At 43.4% G+C, this 25,615-nt stretch overlaps 1 protein-coding gene across 4 annotated transcripts in view; it reads right to left on the reverse strand.

Annotated features, from left to right (window-relative positions):
* Positions 1 to 25,615, reverse strand: part of LEF1 (lymphoid enhancer binding factor 1) — a 112,707-nt gene that overhangs the window by 34,792 nt on the left and 52,300 nt on the right. For all 4 annotated transcript variants that reach the window (XM_037161989.2, XM_037161991.2, XM_037161990.2 and 1 more), the window contains exon 4: positions 1,222 to 1,354. In XM_037161989.2, the coding sequence (XP_037017884.2) occupies positions 1,222 to 1,354 (133 nt within the window). The remainder of the gene's footprint in view (positions 1 to 1,221; positions 1,355 to 25,615) is intronic.

Genomic DNA, 25,615 nt, shown 5'->3' on the forward strand with positions numbered 1-25,615 from the left:
TTCTTATTCTTTAGAGGTCCTTGGTAAGGAAGGAAGGAACTAGAGATGAGAACTAAAACAGGCAAACCCTGAAACCTCTGCATCGGCGATTCTTACCTTGTCTACATGAAGGTACTTGGGCTCCACTCCAGTCCAAGTCCAACAGGAACTAGGTCCTCAGACAAGTTGCATTATGTTAACCAGGGAGGGAAATGAAGGTGTTTTATCTTTATCCTAAAAACACCCAGCCTCCGAATTCCACTCTTTTTTACAATCGTAATACATTTTGTTATCCACTTGAGATCAAAATGGCGGGGTGCTGTCTATTCTCTGCCTTCGTTCGGTTTTATCAGATCTTTTATTTATTTCTCTCTCTCTTGTCAAGTACAGTTGGCATTCAACATTATATTAGTTTCAGGTACACGGGATCTTTTCTTTCGAACTCCTTATTAAGAACACGCCCTTGAGGTCCAAGAGCATTGTGCACACGGAGAGAAGACAGGCCACCCTGTGAACCAGCCCTTCCTCCGTGTGCTCTCAGCGCATGGCGGCGGCAGGCTGGGAGGGCCTGACCCTGCGTCCCACAGCCACCGCCCCCCCTCGGTGATCCCACGTTTCAGGCCTCTGTGCTGTGTGTTTTTCTGTAAGTGATACAGAAGCAGAGCTTGCAAATGGTACAGAGAAGCCAGATTCACGTTAGGGTTTCATACTCTGTCACTTATACCTAAGTTGGTGCTGGTAGGTCATAAAATGAGGATAAACGCTAACAGATATAATAATTGAAACCAAAATAAATCACTGAAGGGTCAAAAAGGTAACATTTGAAAGCAAAAATATCCTACTTTGTCCCTTTTCTAACATTTCTTTTAACACTACCATCAACACCTAGTACACGCTGAAGTAAATGAGCAATGCACAGCAGGGGCCACCCAGGGGTGGATTTTCAGTATATTTGTTTAACTGAACTAGATTATATTGTGGATCCTAGATTTCAGACCTGTCACTCTGAAAATAACCCTTTCAGGTTTTCGTCTTTTTAAAAAAAATCCTGAAACATAAAAGAAGCAACAACAAATTCGTATGGCTTATTAAAAATGCTGTCAAATAAATTACTCTGGTCTCCTGCAAATGTATTTGGGTCCACACAGGACGTGGAGCGAAGGCACCTGCAAGGTCCCTCGGACTGACTGACGGGGCGTGGCTCCTCCTTAACTGGAGAAGGCCCGGGAGGGCAGGGCTCACCTTGCTTGGAATTGACATCTGACGGGATGTGGGACGGGTGTGATCCTGGAGAAAAGTGCTCGTCGCTGTAAGTGATGAGGGGGGTGAGAGGATGAACCGCATGGGACGGCTGCACCACGGGCACTTTATTGGACTGCAAAGTAACCACAGGTCAACAGTTAGTAATGGATGCCCAGCTCCTGTCTCCTCTGCCAAAGAAAAAGCCACACATTCGCAGTAACTGCATGTGAGCACAATCCAGGAATCCTCTCTACGTCTTCAGAACTTGTCCATGTTAAAAATTCCTCGAGTGTTTGAATATCCCATTGGAGGACCGTCCGTGATCTAATCAGCTCCCCTTTGGAGATTTAGGTTGATTATGATTTTTCCATATGACATGAATCTCTGTACATACATATTTACATTCCCTTTTAAATTATTTCTTCAGGTTGAGCTCAACAAAGAGTTATTGAAGTAAAAGTTTGGAATGGTTTATAAACTCTTTATTCATTACACACGTCTGGCAATAAAAATGCACTCAATAAACGTCATTCAATAGACAAATACATGAATAAACATTGTCAATTTGAAGGGCAAATTTTGAAAAACCCAATAAATATAAATCTGCTGTATTACTATCCCCTTAGTTTATGGAACTCACACTTCTACAATTATGCATTTCTAAGAACCATGATATAGTATTTTCAATGTTTTACAGCTTTGTGAATCAAAGCTGACCGCCCATTATACTTGGCCTTGCTCAGTTCATCTAGTTTTGAGATGTCTTAATTGGTAAAAGGGAATTTCCAATCTTGAGTTTAAATGCATAATGCGAAATACAGCTCATAAAAACATTTAAAATTGTTAACATCTTATATATTTTAACATATTTTATCTTGCATTTGTTTAAAATTAATTTTATTTAAGTTGGAAGTCTAAAGCTACATAACAATACTCTTAAAGGTACAGGTTATTTATTTGGACTTCACCAATTTGATATCTGGGATTCTTCTGTCTGGTTAAAGTTGAATCCCCCCTGCTCCCTACCCCCAAAAAAGTGATTACTAAGCAAATCAATAATATAAACAAGAGTCAGGTTAACCTAATTAAGGACATAGTTTTTTTTTTAATGAAAAACCTCCTCCCCTGCAAAAGAAAGTAAACTCAATACAATTGTATGCACACAAAATATATTTGTTTTAAACACATATACTAATTAAAGCAGTATCACAAAGTTCTCCATTTATAAGCACAATAGTAATGAATAATTGTGAATTTAAGAGGAACAGGATATAATGAATTTTGAATATTCTTTGATTCGCTATTTCAGACATGACTTCACCATGGTGTGAATTAATGAGGCTTTTACTGTACTATAAACTAAAATGCATGTGAAATCTCTCTCTCCAGGAGCAAATATCTGTATTTAAAAATTTGAGGAGATGCCTCAAAACTGCAGCCAGCGCACAGTGAAAACCCCTCACAATACAGGTCCGTGTGTGCATGGTGAGGACCCGTAAGGCTGGTGCATGGTGGCGGCGCCTGCTTCAGACATAATTTTGTACTCGATGTTTTGTACAAATGAGGTATAAGAGGTATGTGGCTCCAACAAGGAGGTCTACCCTCAGGGAAATTAGGAACAATTATCCTCGTAACACTTACTCTCTTTACAGCCAGTAACAGTAATGCTCTGCACTCTATCATTACAACCTGCATGCACCCAAAAGACACATGGGGGAAAAAAAGCAAAGGGGAAAAAAATCACCCTTTTCTAGACAATGATATAATTTCCATACTAGATTTTCCCTATTTTATAATTACATCTCTTCTCTAATGGCAGAACTTGCGTAGCTCGTAACGCCCTTGGCATTTATTAAATAGAGCACCATTATCAAAGCCACATGCCTTTTTTCTATATACCTCAGCACACACATCTATGCATATAAATGTGTAAAAGGTTAAAAAAATGTTTCAGTGCTTTTCAAGTGTTAATGATGCAGTCTGCCAGATACACAGATGAGCTTCTTAAATACCAGGAATTTAGAATGCTAGCGGAGGCAGGGGCTGGTGGAAGGGTGGGATGATATTGTTATAAACCCTTTTTGAAATGGAGACAAAAATCTCAACACCCAAGTGCTAACATGAATATATTCGACCATACTTTAGAGTAACAGCTTTAATTTTTATATCAAAAATCTTGTAAGAAGTATAATTGCCAAACAATCTACAAAGATATCTTAGGGCAATTATAAAGAATTAGCATTGCTGAAATTGTCTGAAAAAATATATGAACGTATATATATATATTTTTCATGCCTTTCTTATTTCCAGAGCACCATCTTAAGGAGGCTGCATTAGCAGGCAGTATCTTCTGAATGTCTGACCTATCCCTCCAGTCATATAGCTCAGAATCTAGTGCCATGAATTTTTGCTAAATTATGCTATCCTTGCTCTCCTCTCTTAATTTTACGGTTTTCAACACAGATTTGCTTTCCTGTGGAAAGGAGATAAGAAGCCAAGGATTTTAATTTAAGCTCTGGCCTTGTCTTATATTTTGCAAGATGGATAGCCTACTAGTAGTGTGTTAAAGCCAACAAGGATTATGTCCATTTTGTGGACAAATAATAAAAGCAATATGAAGTCTCAATAATAGGGGTGAATGCAATTCTAAGGTTTCTATTTGGCTCCTGCCAACCACCTCCTCTACACATACAAACAGAACCAGCCTACACCACCCATCGCCATCACGGCCAAGTGTCCTTGGCCCTACGCTGTGGGCTGCCCCTGATGGCACGAGGTTCTGTCCTGTGACACTAACGCGCATGTAAGGCAAGAACCAGGCACTGCCACTTGGAGCAAGTTTTAAGACAGACAATGTAACCATTTCTAATTCTAGTCCTCAGATCTCCCAATAACAATGTGGTGGATCTTGGTGTGGGGCAAAGGAGGGGGAGGAGGAATAACCAAGTGACTACCTAGTCTTTACAGACAAATTTATGTAAGTACATTATAATATATGGTTACACATGTGTGTGTGGGCCTACGTGTGTATTTATGCACCTAAAAGGTGCCAAGCACTCTTTTAGCACTGATGGGTGGCACAGAAAAGGTCCCTATTTTCATGCGCCTTCCTTTGTAGGGGCCTAGAAATGGTGGTGGGGGTACTGGAGACAAGGAACAACTCCGCAAACACAAAACGACAACAAGCAATCCGAGAGGACTATTCACACAGAACACTATTGAAAAAGAAGCCCGGTGATATGAGAGACAGTGTAGAGCTAATTACACAGCTTAGTGTCACATTAACTCGACAAGAAACCAACAGTTTAAATAGTCCGAGATCCTTATTTTCTACAACAGGAAACGGAGGTCACCAGGGAACGGCTGATGGGGCCACCACTGCTTTCAGCACAGAGGGCTGCTCACACGCAGCTCCAGGAACACAGGGTCGCTGCGAGTGCAATGCGGCTGGAAACCCCGAGTCACGCAATACAGGGACCAAGTAGCAGAGAAATTCCATCTTTTTAGCTCCTGCTCCATGCACCTAGGACCTCACTTAACAAAACCCAAGTCTCCAGGCTCCCGCTCTGGGGCTCTTCCCGCTCCGTGTCTCCCTGTAAGGCGGGGAGAGCCATTGCTTTGGTTATTTTTCATTCATGCATACAGTCAGGGAAGTTTTAGATTCCAGTGGAGAAGCAGCAGGAATTCCCAATGTTTGCCCTTTGTTTCATTTGCCCAGGGTAACGGTGCACACAATTACTCCACCTTTATGAGATTTCTAGGAGCTTGTGTCATCCAGAAAACTCCAACACTGCTGAAGAGGTGCAGGAACTTAGGTCTGAGCTCACAGGGCAGTAAGTGGCTAAGTGAGGCCATGGACCCCCATCTTTTGATTCCAACTACACCACACATTCTGTACTCTCAGGCAGGTGATTGGTCAGGTGTGCGAAACAAAAATCCAAAGATGGAAAGGGTGGGTACTGGGAAAGGGGTGTAAAATATAAAGGGTAGGCTCTAGAAGACAGCTCTCCCACCTACACTCAGCACCCACACGTTCAGGAAGAAGCCCACAAGCCCTTTTCAAACTTGAAACACCCCCCTCCCCGCCATCAGGCAATCTTACCCACGAAGCACATCATTATTATAGCAACTAATGCTTACCAAACACTATGGAGTACCTTTGAGGCAGGTAAACTAAGGCATGGAAAAGTTAAACAACTTTCCCAAGGGTGTAGAGTGAGTAAATAGCAAAACCAGGACTCAAACGCAGGAAGTCTGGTTCTAGAGGCCACATTTGTTACCAGCACACTACACGGCCTCCCGAAGAGCCAAGTTCATAAAACTTTGGACACTGAGTCAACCGTCTGGGTCATACTCAACAGGATGTGCATCCATGAAATGGCTGTGTGGTCTCTGTCCTGAGCACAGGAACCATCTCAGACAAAGAGGCACCTCAGTAGAAGTGGTTAGACCTGCAGAGACTCAACTGCCACCTTTCTCCCCACGTCTGGCAAGCACTCCTGGAAGCCTGTGTGGCTGCCACCCAGGCTGCTCCCTGCAGGTATGGACCCCGTGGCGTCACAGTTCCCAAACAGCCACACCTCCTGCTGACACAGTGTGGGTGCCCTTGGGGATCCTAGAGTCCCCCTCACAGCAACGTTCCCAGAAATGCCCCCGTGCCCCACTGGCAGTAACTCAAGCTGTCATTGAAAGCTGTCAGCCTCTGAGGATATGGTTCTGCAAGGACTAAGAAGTAGCTCAGCTCCCTTCTGGCTGAGGTGTGGGCCTGTTGTGCTGTGTGGAGGGGGCAACCTGCTGGCCTGGTAGCTGGTCCCCAACCTGCACATCTCTGGATTTCAACTCAACCCACAGCACAGGATCCAACTGTGCAGGAAGGACCTGAGTCCCATTACCAATTGGCTGTGCGTTTTATCAATGATCTTCGTGGTAATAGCTGAATCCAGGGAAATTTTAGCACTCCACCAACTTAGCCGAGAGGTTTCATCTGGCTTCAATCGTTACAGTGGCATTTAACTTTTTATTGAACTCTGGGGAAGTCTGGTACTCATGAAGTGCAATAGAAGCCGTGTGATGTCATCGGGACCTTCCTTCCTCCTGTGAAAGTCAGAGCATCTTAAGCCTTCCAACCAAGAGAAGCAGATTCGATTTGCTCCAAAAGGAGAACAAAGTCCTTGCATCAACCAAACCTCAAAAATGACATTTAGTATTGGACACCTTTTCCAAGACCCACCGAAGCTAAACACCTGATTCAGGTCTGATGTGGCTTTCGAACGGAAGACCACTACTGCTTGCGATGCACTCGCTCTTTTCAGACCGTGGTGAGGCCCCAGGCTCTGCAGGCTTTCCTGAGCAGGAGCTCACTGGTAAAGCTGTAAGGGACAAACAGTGCATGAACCCAGCTCTGGAGGCAAAGGTGTCCCATCATCGGACACCTGGGACGTTTTCCTAAGAGGGGAAGGCACATGTCACAGGGAAAGGAGTTCATATGAACCAGACACCCACAAGCGCCTACAGTTACGGCCGTACCTTAACACTCTCTGGCACTGCTCCACATAAGTGGGCAGCATCAGTCTACTTACAGGTGAGAAGGCCGAGTCCTTCTGGACACACAACTCAGAAGTAATTAGTCGACAGGACTTGTGCTGGCGTTCGATACTAAGTCCCTGCTCTTCCTGCCCCACACTGCTCACCACTCAGCATCTTTCTCCACTTCTGTTCCAAACCACCCTGCCAGGCCAGTGTGTCCTGCCATGGGCTCAACAGCCAGGCAGCATTGGGACAGAACAACAACTGACCACGTGGGGAAACCTGGTGTCGCTAGCAGGACTACAAACAGACTGCTAGAAGAGCTGCTAAAAAGAAGAGGTGTGGACCACCCACGATTTCCCCAGTTCTCTATAAAGTGATGCTTTCTGTACATTGCCTCATTTTATCCTGAAGTCACCCCCCAAGTTAGGTGTTAAGATTTCTCTGTCACAGAGAAGAAAACCGAGGTTCTGAGATGGGAAGTAATTTATACAAGATTACACAGGATGTTAAGTAGCAGCAGCAGGATTTGACTCAAGCTGGTGGTGCTGGAGTCTACAGATTGTTTTCTATGGAATTAAAAAAGACAGTCCTGGCATCCTCTGATTGCCAAGTGGAAGAGGTGAGTAATAACACCGTTTAAAATTCAAGTACATGGGCACTGGAGGCAGAGAGTTTGAATCCCAAACATTTGAATGACACTTAGTTTCTAAGCTCAGGTAATTCACTTAATTTTCAGAAAACCAGTTTCACAACATGAAATGAGTAAAATCATATCTCACAGGGTTCAGGTGAGGACTAATGAGCAATGCAAACAAAACATCTAACTCAGGTCCTGGCACATAATATATGCTCAATAAATATCTGTGGAATGGCTGAAAGAAAGACCAAAAAGAAGGCCAATAAATAAGTTACTCTGCTCCCCCAAATTTCAATCACTCACCTCCAAGATACAGTAAATTTTAGAATTCAGAGTTATGCTTTCTTTCCAGTGAATTGACCACCAAACTCTCCCTTCCCTATTCTGCTAACATTACTTCTAGTTGAAAGCATCTGTGATCTCAACAACTTCCTCTCTGTCACTGCTCATGGAAAGCCCTCCCACCCTTCGGGATTCATCCCAAGTGGCACCTCCGGCTTGAAACCTTAACCATGCAGAACATTCTGGTTTAGAACTTGCTATGCATTCATATACACATAGGTTTTCTATGTGCTTGCTTTATTTCCCCTATTAGATTATAATTTAATAGATAAGACAATGTATGTTTCTTCATTTAAAAAATCTCTTACAGCAGCAGTTCTCAAACTTCTTATTCTCAGGACACCTTAACACTCTTAAAAATCACTGAGGATCTCAATGAGCTTTTGTTTGTGTTGGTGTATTTATAAGCACTTATAATATTAGAGATTAAAATGAGAAATTTAAAAGTGTTTACTAGTTCATTTAAAAATTACAAACCACTGCATGTTAACACAAAAATGTTTCTATGAGTAATTACCATTTTCTGAAACAAAAACATTAAATGAGAAGGTGGCAATTAGTTTTACAGTTTGGGTGAATTTTTTTTAAAGATTTTTTATTTACTTATTTGTAGAGAGAGGGGAAGGGAGAGAGAGAGGAGAGAAACATGTACACATCTCCCACTGGGGACCTGGCCTACAACACAAGCATGTGTCCTGACTGGGAATTGAACTGGAAACCTTTTGGTTCTCAGGCCAGTGCTCAATCCACTGAGCTACACCAGCCAGGGCTGATGAATCTTTCTAGCAACTAATGAAGACAACAGGGTTCTCTTACCGCCTTTCACATTCAAGTCTCCTTCTTGATATTATTTGGTTGAAGTATATGAAGAAAATCTGACCTCACAAAGATATGTTATTGGAAAGGAAAGGATTATTTTAATAGGTTTTTTTCAGATAATTGTGAATACTCTTCTTTGAATATTATACAAAAACTCAACGAGTGGTAGGTTTTTATCATATTGCAATGCAGAATCAAAAACCATATCAATATCTTTTTCCTACTCTTACATTAACGCTCACTGATCTACCTCACACTATGAATTTACCCATGTATCTCTGAGTAACACTCTGCCTTAGCTGGAAGTACGGGCTCACTGAGCTGACATATTTCATTATACATTATAAAAATCACGTGTATTCCTATCATCACCAATCTCAGAAAAGCTCTAAGAATTTAAGAAGCTACCAAGCCCATGGCAATGGACGCAAATTTCTAAAATTCTAATTTTTGCTCGAAAGCTCAAACTTTTTATCACTGTCCACAAATGCTGCCAATTGATTTCATTGAAAAGAGAGACTGCTCATTTGTGAGAAAATATCTGCCAAGTACCGAAGTCAGAAGAAACTATAGTTCGCCAGTTATGCAATCGAAGGTCAAGATTCAGTCACCATAATAACTTTTCCTGCTTCACTGAGGACATTCTGAAGTGGCACTGGCGTTTCCTTTCCTGGGCGGGTGCCGTGGTATGGGATTCACAGACCCCCTGGGTGCCCAGGCACCAGCACCACTGCCCGTCGCTGCATCTGCACCCTGGCTGCAAACGTCGGCACGGTGAAGAAGCATGCCCTGCGCTAGTGTTACCACGAGAGGGGTCTGACCTCATGGACCCCCTACTTCAGGGAGCCCCAGGGGTCCACAGACTACTTTTAAGAACAGATGCCTACAGTAAAGTAATGGAACAGAAATAGTTGTTGACTGGGTGATCCAAGCTTAATAAAGTGAAAACTAATACTGAAAAGTTATGTGGAACTCAGAGAAGAATTGATTATGAACTACAAAGATGAAATGTTTTTGTGATGTTCTAAGCTATCATTTCCCCCCTCTAATTTCCTAGTATTCTAAATGGCAAATGAAGGGGAATCTGAAAAGCTGCCCTGGCTAGTGTGGCTCAGTGGATTGAGTGCTAGCCTGTGAACGGAAGGGTTGCCAGTTCAATTCCTGGTCAGAGCACATGCCTGGGTTGCAGGACAGGTCCCCAGTAGGGGGCGTATGAAAGGCAACAACACATTGGCGTTTCTCTCCCTCTTTTTCTTCCTCCCTTCCCCCTCTCTAAAAATAAATAAATAAAATATTTGGAAAAAAAAAAGAGGGATCTGAAAAGCAAACAAAAATACCATTTAAATCATATTTAAATTCTTGAAGCTCCTTTAATTTAATTCAGTATAGAACCCTGGAACTGTGTCCTTTTATTCAATTTCGAGTTATTTTCTTCAACAGGATTCTTGACATACAATAGCTATGAATGTAGATCTGGACCCTTCGGTGCTAAGAAGCCTCCTCACTCCCTCCTGTCCAATCACTCGTCATCGGCTCTGTACTTACAGCCCCTCACATGTGATCTTTCTGCAGTGACCACACTGTGCTGCTACTGTCTGTGCCTCTGTTTCGTCGAACCAGAGAGAGGCCGTGACTTCATAACCATCCCCAGCATCTGGGGCAGGTCTGGGCAAAGCGGAGATATTCAATACCTATTTCTTATGACTTAACTGCCTGAATGAGGCTTTCAACACTAAGAAGCCAATTCCTTTCACAGGGATTGATCCTTTTATTTTTTATTGCTGCATAAAAAATTACCACAGACTTATTCACAGATTATCTCACAGAGTCCGCGGGCAGGATTCCAGCACGGTGTGAGCAGGTCCTCTGCTCAGGGCATCACAAGGTGTTGGCCGGCTGGGACCCTGCTGAAGGCTCTGTAAGCTCACTTTGGTTGTTAGCACAACTCAGTCCCTGGTGATCTGTCCCCATTTCCTTGCTGGTTATCAGGTGGGGGCCACTCACATTCCCTGGTAAGTAACCTTGTATTAGGGAGCTGAACTTAAACACAAAATAACAATTTTTCTAAAACTTTTCTTAAAAGGCAAATGTTATTGGCCAAAATCTGGCCTGTTGCTTATTAATGTCAGAAAGAAAGCCAAAACTTTAAAAGTTTTTTCCTCAAAGTCAATTTATTTGGACCCTCAGCTTTGTTTAGTGATTGCCCTTTCCCATTTCTTCGGCCACGACCCACAGTCACTGCGGAACCCTCCCTGCTTCCCTGATGTTGGGAGGAGGAGCGGGAAGGAAAAAAGAAGGAAACACACACACAGACACACGCACAATCTTAGAGCCAGCGGTGATGCTTATTTTGAATGCTTCTTATTTTGGAGCTCTGACTTCCTCTTCTATGACCAGTGGAGAAACCTGTCTGCTTTTTCAGGACGCGTGACTGTGTTGGGCCTTCCCCACAATCTCTCTTTCCAAAAGTCAACAGTGAGAGTGAAGAGTGGAGGAGGGACAGGGCAGCTATGATAAGCTCGGGGTGCTGCAAGGCCTAATACCATGTAATAAGACAAAGATAACCCACTTAACTTTCTGTATTTTTTTCTCTCATCCACAAAATGTTATCGCCAATTTATCTTTAGCAGATAAAAATGAAGCACCATTATACACATTATTACATGGCGATATTATAGTTATTCTGATTACATTATAAAGTTCTGAAGTTAGTTTTGTGTTTTTCTCTTCTTTTTTTTCCTCCTTTTATCCAGGGGCCACAAAGTCAAGGGTATGTGCCTCACACATCAAAGCTGCCGGGAGCTGCAGTTCGGAGGGGGAGGGCAGAGTCAGGATTAGCAGGTCTGCCCCTTCCTCCTCCCGACGACATCGGGGGAAGCAGGGGGAAGCAGGGAGAGGTCCCCAGTAACTGCGGGTCTCAGCTGATGGAATGGAAAAGGGCAATCTCTAATTTATTTTGAGGAAAAGTTTTAAAAGCCTTTGGCTTTCTCACCAATATTAACAACCAGCCTATCAAACTTTGGCCAATCATTTGCCTTTCAAGAAAAGTTTTAGAAAAATCGTTATTTATATTTAAGCACACCTCTTCTATTACATGGCTATGCATAACCTTAAGTTTTATTTTTAACTTAGTTATCTGACACTTTAAGGTGATTAAAGAGTCATGTGGTTGTCTTAAAACCCATTAATTATTAATAGTGCACTAAATGCTGTATGAAGTAAAACACAGAAGAGAAATAAATCAAAGAAAGGCAATTAATTGAAAAGAGAGGAAGTATAGGTCTCAAAAATTAAAATGTGGATGCCTGAGTGAGAAAGGTAGGAGACAGTTCACTGAATGTTTATTGTACGAACTACTAATGATGCTTTCGTATTGGTGATCAAATTTACTCCCCTATTTTCAAATGAGGAAACAAACTGAAAGTTAGAAAGGTTAAGTTTCATCCCAGGTCACACAGGTCAACTGTAAATGGCTGAACTTGGATTAAATACACATTTGTTTTTATCCCGGACAGATAAACTTTTCTCTGTGAACTGCTCAAAAGAATGGCTGCAAAAGGGAATAACCCATTCCTGGAGCTCAAGGGACCCCAGGGGGACTCGCCACCACTACCACCACCACCTTCCAGTAACTGAAGTCTATAAATAGAGGGACTGGGGTTAAAGTTGGAAGTTGAGAAAAGATCAGAGAAAAAGGAAGCATGACTTCTAATTACGGAACATTGCAATATCCTATTATTTAATTGATTTCACAACACTTGTACCACACACCCCTAATCCTCTGGGTGCTGCATTTAGTTTTCATGTTACAGACTGTCTTTTGTCTGTGTCAAGACTGTCCTTTGAAAATTAAAAGAACAAACTGGAGTCACTCAGGATAAACAAACCAAAAAACAAAACAAGTGCTAGTGGTAAAATATTCCAAGTCCAGAGGTGCGGTACCACTGTGAGGTGAGCAAACTCCCAGTTCTCTGAACCTCGTCCGTGGTCCAGCCTGGACAGACTCGGTCCGGCTTTCTGGTGCTGGTCCGAGCCCACGTTGCCCCCTTTCTCTACCACTGCCCAGGGATGGCACATGTGAGGGGAGGGAAGTGTCCCTGCAGCAGCATCTCTGGCTCCCCAGTTTCATAGAGTTGGAAGCTCCTCACTGGCACTCGGACTGTCCAGTGGGAAAGGAAGACTGTTTGGGGTCCAGGGGGAAGGGAAGACTATTTGGGGCCCCAGGAAACCAGAGCCTGGTCTCCTGGGCAGGAAAGGGTGGCTGCAGCCTTCATGGCCATAGAGGTCAGGGAAGTCCCACAGTTGCCCAGATGTTTAGGCTGTAAATGGAAGGGCGAAATTCCATAGGAACAAAGACGACAGACTTAAACCTGATAATTTCACTTTGAAAAGGGACCATTCACATTTAAAGTAACTATGAAAAGCATCGGCCTCATTTTAAACAAAACTGATTTTTGTTTTAAGATTAAGTGTGAAGCATTTGCAAACCAGCTGAATAAGAAGGCTTATGTACCAATTTTGTCCCTCCAAGTCATCATGATTTTAATTAAGTGCCCCATTTGTAAAATATTCTTTGCTCAAAACCGAGCGTTTTAAAAAGTGAAAAGAACAATGTTTAAGTCTGTGGGGGATCCTCATTTTTCTATAAAATTTGCAGAAGTGTCAGAAACCTAAAAGAAAAATGCAACAAATAATATGATTCTGTATTCAGCTACTAAGACTAAAACTTTAGCTGAGAGCTAAAGTTTATTAGGAAATTCGGATCATCTCTATGACTGTGTAACCGCAATATTTACAGGTAAGAAAGCAATAAGCCTCCTGCACACAGCTGCACTGCCCAACAGGGCAGCCATTGGTCACTTGCTTTCGGTGCTTGAAATGTGCCTAGTCCAAATGGAGGTGTGGGTTAAATGTAATGTATATACTGATTTCAAACATTTAATGTTAAATAAAAAGAATGTAAAACATCTCAGTAACATTTAACATTGGCCCTGGCTGGTATGGCTCAGTGGACTGAGTGCCAGCCTACAAACTGAAAGGTCCCCGGTTCGATTCCTGGTCAGGGTACATGCCTGGGTTAAGGGCCAGGTCCCTGCCAAGGGTGGGCAAGAAGCAACTGGTCAATATTTCTCTCACACAGTGATGTTTCTCTCCCTTTCTTTCTGCTTCCCTTCTCCATCTCTCAAAATAAATAAAATCTTTAAAAAATAATAACACTAGTTAATACTGATTACACGTTGAGATAATAATATCTTGGCTATATTGCACTAAATGAAGTAAGAATTGCTAAAATTAATTTTATGTTTTTATTTTTCCATGTGGATACTGAAAAATTTAAACGTCATATATAAATTGCATTTGCAACTTGCATTATATTTCTGCCAGCAGCTTGGCCTCACAGCTGGAAAACCCATGGGTGGGATTGCTCCTTTCCCAGCTACACTCCAATCTGACCTGAACAAACAAAAGAAATAGGCACACTTGTTCACAAAAGTTCCTTTTGTGGAAAAGGAAACTTCTGGATGAGGAAACTGAAACTCAGAAAAGTTCAGTGGCGGACCTGGCAATCACACATTGGACTTCAAAACCCCATATTAAGGGCCAGGTCAGTAAGTTTAATATTTACATGACAAGTAGTAGAAACCTGTAACAGTTCATATTATGGTATGAAAAAATTACTAACTATCTGTCTTTTACAGGTGTGAGAAAGTTTTTTGATACAGGGTTTGTTGTGCAGTGGTTTGTGTAACTTCCTCAACTTCTCAGTCAGCAGAGATTACTTTTAAAAACACCTAATACACATTTTCAGATTCACTGAAAATTAATGATTAACTCCCTCTGTGACAGGTAACCACCTTTTTCATCTCACGACAGAGCATAGTGCTTGGGGGGGAAAGCCCGGAGCCTCTCTCTGGTGGAAACGATGCTGTCGACATCACTGTTCACAGGATATACTCATATGAGTCAAGGAAAAAGAACCTTTTGTTTTGGATTTAAAAGCAAAATCCTGAAATGAGTTGAAAATTAAAGCAGAAAACCTAAATAACAAAGCTTATAAAAACTGGCTTTTATGTAATTTTGCACATTTTAATTTACCTTTTTAAAGCCCCCAAGTACGTCAAATTAGAATAGAAAATTTTCCTTAAGAACATTTATTTGTTTCAATGGTATAAAAAGAGGAAGAAAATGTAAAAACCTTCCAAAAGATTCTTAATTCTATGTACAGACTATAACAGAAAAACACTATATAGCCAGAAAACTACAGCAGCCAAGATGGCAAGAGCTGTTCTCTGCTAGTGAAAAAAGATGCTTCTGTGACCATATAGTCCAAGATAAGTTTCATTTTTAACCACTTATTGTGAATAGAAAAACATTTTCCTGGATTTTATTTTGCATCTTTTTGGTGGGAACATGCCAGTGAAATCAAGGTAGATAACTGAATTCCACATCTGTAAATCTTTCCCCAAAACCACCTAGGTTACCCTTAATCTCCAACAGTGTGCTGGCTGCTTGTACTTGCTTTCCAAAGCGGATTATAAAATTTTCACTAGTTCTGAGAGCCTGTTAATAGTATGTTGGTAACTTTAAATTGGCATGGTGGGATGATTTACTCCATGGAAATTGGCAATTGTGAAAAGGAAATGCTGTTTTCCCCAAACCAGTTGTTAGACACACTAGCCAACACTGAATCTTTTCCTGAATTATTAGGTGCAACAAACTTTTCTTTCCTTATTTCTCCTTGACAAGCAATAGGAAAATAACCTTCATCTTTGTCTGAAACCACTCCAGAATAAGACAGTTCAAGGAGCATCATCCCACATGATCCAAGATGACTCGACCTGTGCCCCAGGGCCTGCCCACACTGCAGGAGTATGTGGCCATCAGTCCCTGGTGGGCTCACACTGTCCCTGGGCTCACACGGCCCTGGGTTTGAGTCCGCAGACAGGAAGGCCTCACCGCACAGCCGTGAGCAGAGACGCGTGGAAGATTCACCAGCTTGTTCTTCCCTCTTTGCAAGGAAATAGTTAACGTAGTTGTTTTTTTAAGTGTAAAATGCTAAATGTAATTTTGTTGAAAGTTGTCCACAACGAATGACTTTTACACACATTATTTGCAAATAATTGAGCCTGTCCTCTGTGCACTAAAGTATGCAGTTTCCCCACGAGGCAGCGTCTCAGGATGCAATGACCTTGGCCAACTACACGGGGCCTGGTACTGGACTAGAGATTAACAAAGGGGGAGGGGAGAGGCTGTTGCCTTCGCAGAATGTTCACTCAAGGAACTCAACATAAATTCTCTCCGGAGAACATGAGTCTCGACCTAGGGTCTAGCTATGAATAAGCCACTCCAAGGAGAGGCTGACATCTTGGGGTGGGTGGGGCGGGGAGCCAGAACTAAACTATAACAAAGACAAGCAAATTTACATTAGTTTAAGAAGTGTTTTCATGTTCTTTATCTCATTTGGATGTCATCCTTACCCTGTAAGGAAAGTATTATTACCCCCTTGTTTAAAAAAATTTTTTTTAAATGCTCAGAAAAGCCCAACATTACGCAGCAAGTAAAAGCAGCTGGACTCACCACACCACAATGGAGCCTATTTTCTCCGTGCGCAGTGGCCAATTGCCCCTCTCACTGGACCCTGGGCTGTTCTCTAAAGATGACCTGGGACTGGCCACAGAGGCCTCAGGGGCAGACCCAGGAAATGGGAAGCTGTAAATGTGTAACCAAACAAGAAATCACCGCAGAACCTTCCCTTCCTCTTAACGTGGGATCATTGCTATCATCACCTGTGCTATGTTTTAGAAGTGGTTGTGCAATACCATCTTAATGGAATGCTAGAGACTAGTATAGATTATTCACAAGCCTGCAGTGCCCAAGTTAAGCTGAAGAGTTCAATGTCAAAAAAGAATGTAAGCCATCATCCTATTTAGAAAATGCCTGTCCACAAAACAAGAAATAATCATTTTAAGAAATATTCCTTCAGGATCTCAACTCTTCTAGCTAATCAGCAATGCTCAGGATAGCTTCTCAACCTTCACTGTTACTGGTAATTCTTGAAAACAAACTTTATTTTAGCAGAGTTTAAATAAGTCTATTAAAAATCTGTAGGAATTCATCTTCTCACTGACCCTATTTAAGCCACTTTTAACATGTACAAGCGGAGATGACAAACTGCTATAGATAATACATTTTTTGTTTGTTTAGCATAACGTGAAATTTTCCTCCTCAACTTACTACTAATTTAGTAGTGTTTTCTCTCACCAAGTATGTTGACTTGTTTGACACCCTACCTCCCTTTAAAAACTTCTTAATTAGGTGATATTTAGGAATTTTAAGTATTTAAAATAAGTAGATAGAAAAATAGTTTTTCAGTTCCTCAGAAAAGTTAAACATAGAATTACCATATGACCTAGAAATTCCACTGCTAGGTGTACACCCAAGAGAACTGAAAGCACATGTTCACATAAATACTTATGTACAAATGTTCACTGCAGCACTATTCATAACAGCCAGAAAGTGGAAGCAACCCAAATGCCCATCAACTGATAAATGGATAAACAAATTGTGGTAAGGCATACCTCACTGTGTTGCACTTTGCTTTATGGTACTTCAGATGTTCCATTTTTTTACAAAATGAAGGCAAAACTCTCCATCAGCAAAAAGACTGACTCACTTTATTGCAATACTCACTACATGCCATGCTCTGGAACCAAACCCACAGTAGCTCTGGAGTATGCCTGTATATCCATCCATATAATGGAATATTATTTAGCCATAAAAAATGAGTTCTGATATGCTAGAATATGGATGAGCCTTGAAAACTATGCTAAGTGAAATAAACCAGAAATAAACAAAAGGCCACATATTGTATGATTCCATTTACACCACATGTCCAGAATAGGCAAATTCCTGGAGGCAGAAAGTAGGTGAGTAGTTGCCCGAGGCTGAGGGGAGGGAAGATTGGGAGTGGCTGTTAATAGGCAAAAAGCTTCTTTTTGGCGTGCTCTGGAAATGCTCTGGAATTAGATAAACAAAAGACACAACTGATTGGGACTGGATAAAGGCTAATTTTATTTTATATGTAAGGCAAAGTCAAGTGAAATTTTACTCGTGTCTATTCTATCTCTGAACCTTGTAATTCTACATCCGTGATGACTGGGGAATCTCAGAAGGCTAAACCTGAACTTAGATATAATCAAAGCAGTCCACAGCACAAGTATGACATACCGTATATGGTTACAAACACAGATGACACCCGCATTATCATATTCAGGACATTAGTCTAGGAGCGAGCCTTCCAGCTTCCCACACAGACACAGTTCCCGGGCCTGTCTCATAGGGATGGGGCTAAGGCTGCTACTCGCCCATTGCCACCCACCCCTCCCAGGAGCTCTCTCCGGAGCTGGCTGGTAAATGGCATCAGTCTGACTCGCTGGAGGCACTTCCGGTGAACTGATAGGTGGGAACTGAAGACGTGCCTTCTCAGGTAATTCTCCAACCTGCCAGAGGATGAGCAGGGTGTGTGCAGAGCTCCTGGGAACTGGCACTGTCTTCCCTCCTGCTCTCGGCCAGGTGGACAGATGGGTGTGTGCCCCCAGAGCTGACGGACGCCCACCTGAAGACTGTGCATCAAGGCAGGCACCTCGGGGCTCCCTGGGCATCTGCTGGCCCTGTTGCCGCACCAGCTTCACAGTCATCAGTAACTTAGAAACTAAACATTTTAACCTGGAGTGCCAAGTACCATGGTTTAAATATTTAAAAGTGCAGCATTTTTAAAAATTGAGAATTGCATGAAGAATCCACTTCAATGCAGTAGTCGCCCCTGAAGAGGAGTGCTGGGGTTGGAATAAAAACTTGAAAGGCCACTCTTGTAGAATTTTAAAAACTGTTTTCACTTCAAATATCTCCATTTTTCTCAAATGGTTTTAAAATTAACTTCAATAATGTTTCGAGTTATGGTGTTTTATTGTTGTGAATGAAATGCTAAGTCTTCCACCCCATTTCTCTACAGAGGGTCTGGTCCAATCATATGCCAGAGTGATGGGAACGATCCGCCTCTTTCCCTGTAAAGTCTCTCTCGGGCTTTCATTAGCCTCCTATCATAGGCATGTGCAAAGCAGCTCCTGGGCTTGAGATGAAATATTCATTTTATCTCATCCGAGAGGAAGAAAACTGCCACTTCAAAGTGATCAAGTGCAAAGCAGTTTATTAAAATGAAATTCCAGAGCTGAAAGGGGCCTGAGGGCTTGCAAGCCTGACTACCCTCAGTCAGCCAACGAGGAAAGTGACGTCCAGGGAAGTGAGTAGCTGGTTCTCTGCAGTCAGACTCCAGATCCTCTCACTCCAAATCCAGTGCTGCCCCGAGAACACACCAGGACCAGCTCAGCCAAAAGGCCCAAACATCAGCCCAGCTCTGGCTTCAGGAGAATAAATAGTCCAGTCACTGCAGTTTACTTCTGTCCAACTCGACCAGCTTTAAACAGTGTCTACCAGGTTAAGGCGCAGTGCCGGACAAGGAAGCAAGACAAAGGGGACAGAGATAAATAAAATCTCATCACAGCAGAAACTAAGAATCTGCTCAAGGAGGTATGATGTGTTCACAAGTAACTATAACGTGGAGTGTCCAAAGCCAAACTTGGCCAGCGGGAGGTAGGGTGCTGGAGGGATGGCGGAGACAGAGGGAATGCTGCGCACGGAGTGCTGCTGAGGAGGCCGAGAGGCCCACGGCGGTCATGGAGGGGCTGTGGTGTCAGAGAAGATGGGCCAGGAAAGGCTTCCAGGCTTCCAGACTAGAAGCCTCAGAGAACCGTAAGGCTGTCTTTGTGGATGAGGATGGGGAAGGGAGGTGGGTGAGGAATGATAACGGGCTCTGTTTACTAGAAATAAACCAGAGACAACAAAGCTATATGTTCACGTACCAAAGAGGGTATTTTTGTTGTCATCTCATGCAATGAAATTAACCTTGCATGAGGTTACTGGGCTAGGGAATTGGTAGAACCAAGGCCAGACTCCAGGGCTTGACTTCTGGTCCCTGGCCACACTACAGCTCTATACCTCTGTTACCTCTGTAGTGGATGAGTTTCAAAGATTAGTTGCATAAATAGGGGAAACTGTTAAAAATACATAAGAAAATGTGACACCACATGATCATCAAAAAAACACTCGATGATAAAGGGCAGTTTACACAGGTTTATACTCCCGACTTCTGTGCATGCTTTGAAAAAAGAAACTCATCTGAGTGAGGAAGTAGACAGGCTGAGTAATGGCAGAGACAGGAGGAGAAATCAGAAAGCAGGCCAGGCAAACCGCTGGTAACTCGACCCTGCCTAGAAAACATTAAAAAGAAAAACGCCAAACCCACACCTCACATGCCTATTGAGATAACAAGGCCCACTGGTCTCAGTGGAAAGGCTGACTGGGCCTTTAGGCAGTTTGCTCTCTCTGTCCCCATCATCTTTATTCTGCACAAACGCACAGACTGACGCCAGGAAGAAGGGCTGGGGTGAGCGGCCTCTGCAGGCAAACACGGTGGAGTTTATGGGCACAGAGGGAGCAAAGGGTTGTTTAAACTAGAAAAGAGAAAGATTACACAGATTTAGCAGCCTTAGTTCTAGGAAAAATGAAATTTATAAACAGTAATGTATACGAACGTCGAAAAGGCTGGACATATACGCACTGAAACATTAATCCCAATGTTAACTTGGAAGAACTAAAGGTGATTTTTGACACTTGAACTGTTCCAAAATTTCTACCAACAATATTAAGCATTTGTATTATAATCCAAGAAAAACAGTTTTATTTTACAAAACAAAAGGAAATTTTAGTGCTACCTGAGCTTTCTTATATAAAGAAATCACATACTCTGAATTTTATTTTGGACAGCTACTGAAGTCAGCCTCACATGTATATTTTTAGGTTTTTCACATAATTTCCCCCCTGTTTCAGTGAACCAGCGGATTGCCTTCACACACACACACACACACACACACACACACACACACACACACACTCTTTAGGTCCATGAAAGGAAAACGAATCGGGTGTTATGTCCTCTGACCACAGTGCAGTCACACACAGTCCACTTCCCCAGTGTCACTCCTCACTGTCCCCCGCTCTGCTGCCTCCCACTGCCACTTCCCCTGTGAGTAAAAGACAAGATGTAGAAAACCTAGTGCAGACATGTAACTCATGGGGACAATTACCACAGGAAGGTCTCACGATGGGAGCCGGGACAGCCTCAGGAGGCACATCTCTGACAATTCACAGCCAGTCGTCCGTAGCACTAAGCTGGCGACAAAGGGACAGGCTGCCTGGACAGAGACAGGTGAGACAAAGAAAACCCCAAAACAAACCATCCAGTGAAACTCATCTGCACTTGAATTCAAGAGAGAGATGGAAGTATCCACCAGACCTGACCATCCACATTCACTGATTCTGGAAAATGCGTAGCTGCAAGGGACCACGACCTCAATGTGCGGCTTTGTGACAGTGTGCTTCGCATTGAGGTTTCCTCTCTAGATGGCTCAGATTTTCCACATCACCCTCCAGGTGCTGTGCAACAGATGACGGTTTTGTAACAAGCCATACCCTGTGCTGGTAATGAAAAGGTCTCAGTTTATCATCATCTTATCTGCAATCAGTTTGCCACAGCACCTTTTTTACTTTCAGCTTCTGGGTTTGACTCACTCACCCTTTCTCCTTGCAACCTGACCTGCTCAGAGGTGCAGCACTGATGTCTTACTGGCCTCAGTTTTTCCTACTCAAACTAAAGCAAGGGCAGGCATGAAAATTGTTATTTTCCTTCTGCATGTGTATGAAAACCACATCAAACATGGGAGATGCCTCATGGCCTTCGGCCTGGAGATGCTCCCATCAGGTAAAAGCAGCCGTGCGGTCAGGAGCAGCACCAGGGTCCCACTCGCCGTGACCGATCTCTTCCAGGAGGCAGAGAGTTTCACCCGGGAGACCCACACAAATCACTGCCTTCTCAATTTCCTCTTTACAAGGTATACTCACACGAGGTTAGGATTAACAGTTAAACATTAGGTTTAAAAATAAACAGGCAACAAGCAAACAAGCCCTTCCTGTTGAGCGGGCAGCTTCTCTCCTCCCTCGCACTCCTACTCCTATTAACCCTCTTAATTACATTAAAAGGATCTGAAGTGAAGATCTCACTAATAATTAGAGCCGACTTACGTGTGTTTTTCATTTTCTATCTGGGACCAGGAACACAGGATTGGATCCAGACCAAGCATCAAATTCAATAGGTCCCTTCTGTGTGTATCCCCAGCTTAGCAGGCAAAACTTTGATGTGTAAAAACTTACATTTCTACCCAGGGATGTAGTTTTGATAACAAAGGAGCTTGGCAGGCAAAGGATAATTTGTTGAATCTGCTAGAAGCTACTTATCTGCTGGAGGCATGCAATCTTTAGGCATGGGTTGGCACCTGTGTGGAAGAACTAATTAAATTGGGGGAAAGGAGAGAAATCCACTCCTTTGTAAGGCCATCCACGATTCCTCCGTAGTGTTTCAGCCTGAGCGCTTCCTCAGTGCTCAATTTGTTTCAATGATTAACAGATGAAAGCTAAATGCTGTTCACTTGCTGAAGGCTGTGGAAGGCCCCTGAAAACTCGGAGGAGACGCGGCGTCGCCCGGTGTGCTAATGTGATTAGGCACTAACTCTGGAGCCAGACTGCCTGGGTCTGAACATCTCTTACCAGCTGCCACTTACCAGCTGGGGGACACTCTGGCAGGTCAGCCCTTCCCCACGTGCCCCCGTTTTCTCATTTGGAAAGTGGGAACAAAAACAGAAGTACCCTTGAAGAACCATGTGAGGAGCACATGTATTAATATTTGCAAACTACTTAGAACAGTGCCCGGTCTGTGCTAAGTACTGTGTGTTAAACTAAAGTAAATGTATATGAGGTGCTTAGACTAGTGGCCAATGAGCATGAGATACTACTACTACTGTCTAATGTAAAATTTAGCCTAGAAAACAGAAACCAAAACATTCAGGGTCCCGAATACTAAGATATTCATTCCCCGAGCTTCTGAATTATGACCTCCTATTGTACACAGATTTTTAAAAATGCAGACAAGTGATTTTCTGTCACCGAGGCCCAAGCTCTCGTCGGGGTGAAGGCAGGGGTGGGGCATCAGATGCAGCAGGTCCCAGAAATACCCATTCGCCCGGCCCCATCATGAAAAGAAGTCACTATTATGGAATGCAGGTTTGTTTGAGGTTCATCAGAGATTTACAAAGACAAATTACTTTCTCCCACTATTTCAAGCAATTATCACTTTTAAAGTCTACTGGGGGAGGGGTGTGAAAGGGAAAGTAATGAGCATTTGTATTAGAACAGCCTTTCGTTTCAATTGTTTGTAGGCGGCAAAGGCGAGGGACCTCCAGCGGGGAGGAGAGGTGGGGGAGAAAGGCAGGTGGCAGTGTTGGCTAAACAGGTTTCCAGGTAGAAAATTAACATCCTCCAAACAAGGCATAACTGTCAAATTTTTCTGTCTGCTATTTTGAGTACAGCAACACCGGTCACTAAGTATTATAATCATTTCCTTATGGGGCATGTTTTCACTTTCTAAAATTAACACATTTCATTATTTTATTCTCATTTCTCCGAAGTCAGAATTTCTCACAAGCATCATACAGTGTGGGCACTTCCGATCTCTACAGCTTAATAGCTTCAATCTGTCCCTGGTGATACAACCATTGGTTGCCTAGAAGGTTGCTAACAGAATGATTATAATTGTCTGCTACTGATGTTTAATAATAATAGTAAAAAACCAAACAAACAGAGGAGGTTGTTTTCCAATAAAGAGACAGACATATCAATGTCCTTTATGGCTTCACCCTTCTAAGAACGCTCCTCCCCCCACTTCTCACAGGAAACCAGCCCAGCTAATCTACGCTTCTGGGGGGCAAGGCCCTGCATGCAGGCCTCCTGGGGCGAGGCAGGGCTGACAGGTCTGGGTTCACCCTACACCTTCGTCATCCTTCTCTAGTTACTTAACCTCTCTATTTCTTCCACCGTAAAATGGAGATGTTAATATCTGCCATACAATGTTTTGATAAGGAGTAAAGAAAAGTATATACAATTAACAGCACTTAGTAGCTTCTCAATAAGCTCATGGCAATAATTCCTCCTACTACAAACCCTGGATGGTCCTAAAACTATGAGGTCTCTGAGATCTTCCCAGACTGAACATTTATTAAATGGGGGTAAACGTGGGTCATCATTCTTTATGCTGAAATTCCTAGCGATTGGGAAAATTTGGGCAAATAATTTCCTAACTTCTTCTTAGGTAGGGTATAAGGCTAATGGAGACATTATCCCCCTGCCTCACCTAATATTTCCATAAAATACACCAAGGAACGCATGTGACAGAAAAAGAGGAAGAAAAGATCATCCATGGTGATGATCCGAACAGAACCCCCGTGGAGGTACAGACAGACGCTCACCTGTGAGGCGCCCCTGTGCAGACTGGGCTCTCTACCTTCCCTCCATTCCCATTTTGTTTTCTGAATGTGCCTAAAGCTTTGCTGATTTCACGGAAGCTGTATTTTTATCTTGATTCCCAGCACATCGGCCTATAGCTCATTTTGAAAGCGCCACCTGCTGAGTGTACCTTGGGGACCCAGCCAATGAATGACTCTGTCAGCAGCCAGGCTGCACTGCAGAGTCCCCACGCTGCTGCTTGAGGGGAAGAGAGAAGAGGAAAACAAGAGATGGCTACAAAAAAAGAGTCTTTCCCTCTTCTGCAGCTACTGGGTAAATTCCTAGCCCTGAATCTGTCATTTATCCCCGTCACCTATTTAACAAGAGGGAGAGTGAAGGAAGGATGAGCTAGAGGAAGACAAGATGAGAAAGAACGATGCTGGCGTACAAAACAGTGGCAGACAGATTTAGACTCTATGTTTAAGGTGGACTACGGGCACAATGTCCCATCCATGAAATCGAGCCCCACCCTAATTGCCCCTCAGGGGTCAACAACTAGTGGTTGGAGTAGGAGGCAAAGAGCTGGGTTGTTTGGAGGCAACAAGGAAGAGTGGTAATGACCCATCAGGGGTTCAGTGGTGCTGGAATGTTGCGCTGGCACCAGCCGACGCAGGCCACACTGACAAGTCAGGGACTGTGGCACGGCATATGTGACTGCAGCTGCAGAAACTCCCGTCCCTGGAGCCCCATTCTGTGAGCCTACGATGGTTTTGGTGTGGTCAGATGAACACACAAGGCATCTGCCTCCATTAGAAGAGGCCCAGGAAAGCCTGACTCCAGTACAAAGAGTTTCTAGGCCAAAGTTAGTTTTTCACTGTGTGCTCCAATCCCCTGCATAGAGGATTCTGGTCCTGGTGTCTCACAGGCAGAGAGAATGTGTCTTGAAGTGGGACCGAGCACAGTGTTTGGCCGGCCCATCCACCTGCAGGCACACATCCGTGGGGTGTTGGTAAAGCAGAGGGCGTGGAGGGCCTGACTGCCAAAGTCTGCGCCAGGACTCCGCTACTCCCTGTATGACCTTGGGCAAGTTGCTTGTTCCTTCAGTGCCTCGTCTGAAAATAAGGATCATGATAATGGTGCCTAGTCTGCAGGTTGGTTAAGGACTGAGTGAGCTACTATTATTCAAGTGTCCAAATCAGTTCCTGGCTCATAATAATGCTTGTTAAATAGACAAAATGTGAAAATAAGTCACCGTCTATGGCGCAGTGACCGAGTGTCACTGGGACCCAGCACCAATGAATGACTGAAGCATGAGCACGGCTGGTTGGTGCTCCCCGTTTGAAACCTACGCCCTTTTAGAGAAGCAGCCCTCTCAGAACAGGCAGAATCAAGCCAGGACCTGACTCCACAAAGCAAAATGTTCTGTCCCTAAGACACCCCCCACAGACCCATAAAGGGCACTGTTAGGCCAAGAAGTCAGAACACCAATGTGAGAAATCGCCTGTTTGGAGCGAGACTCCAGGAGGGTCGGGAGCCTGGAAATGAGAGCCCGGTGCTGCCAGGGGTCTCCACGCGGTGACCTGGGGGACATGCTGTACAGGGGAGATGTTACTGAGG

This window comes from Artibeus jamaicensis, unplaced genomic scaffold (assembly GCF_021234435.1).
Source record: "Artibeus jamaicensis isolate MK-2021 breed Jamaican fruit bat unplaced genomic scaffold, CSHL_Jam_final scaffold_3222, whole genome shotgun sequence".
Lineage (NCBI taxonomy): Eukaryota > Metazoa > Chordata > Mammalia > Chiroptera > Phyllostomidae > Artibeus > Artibeus jamaicensis.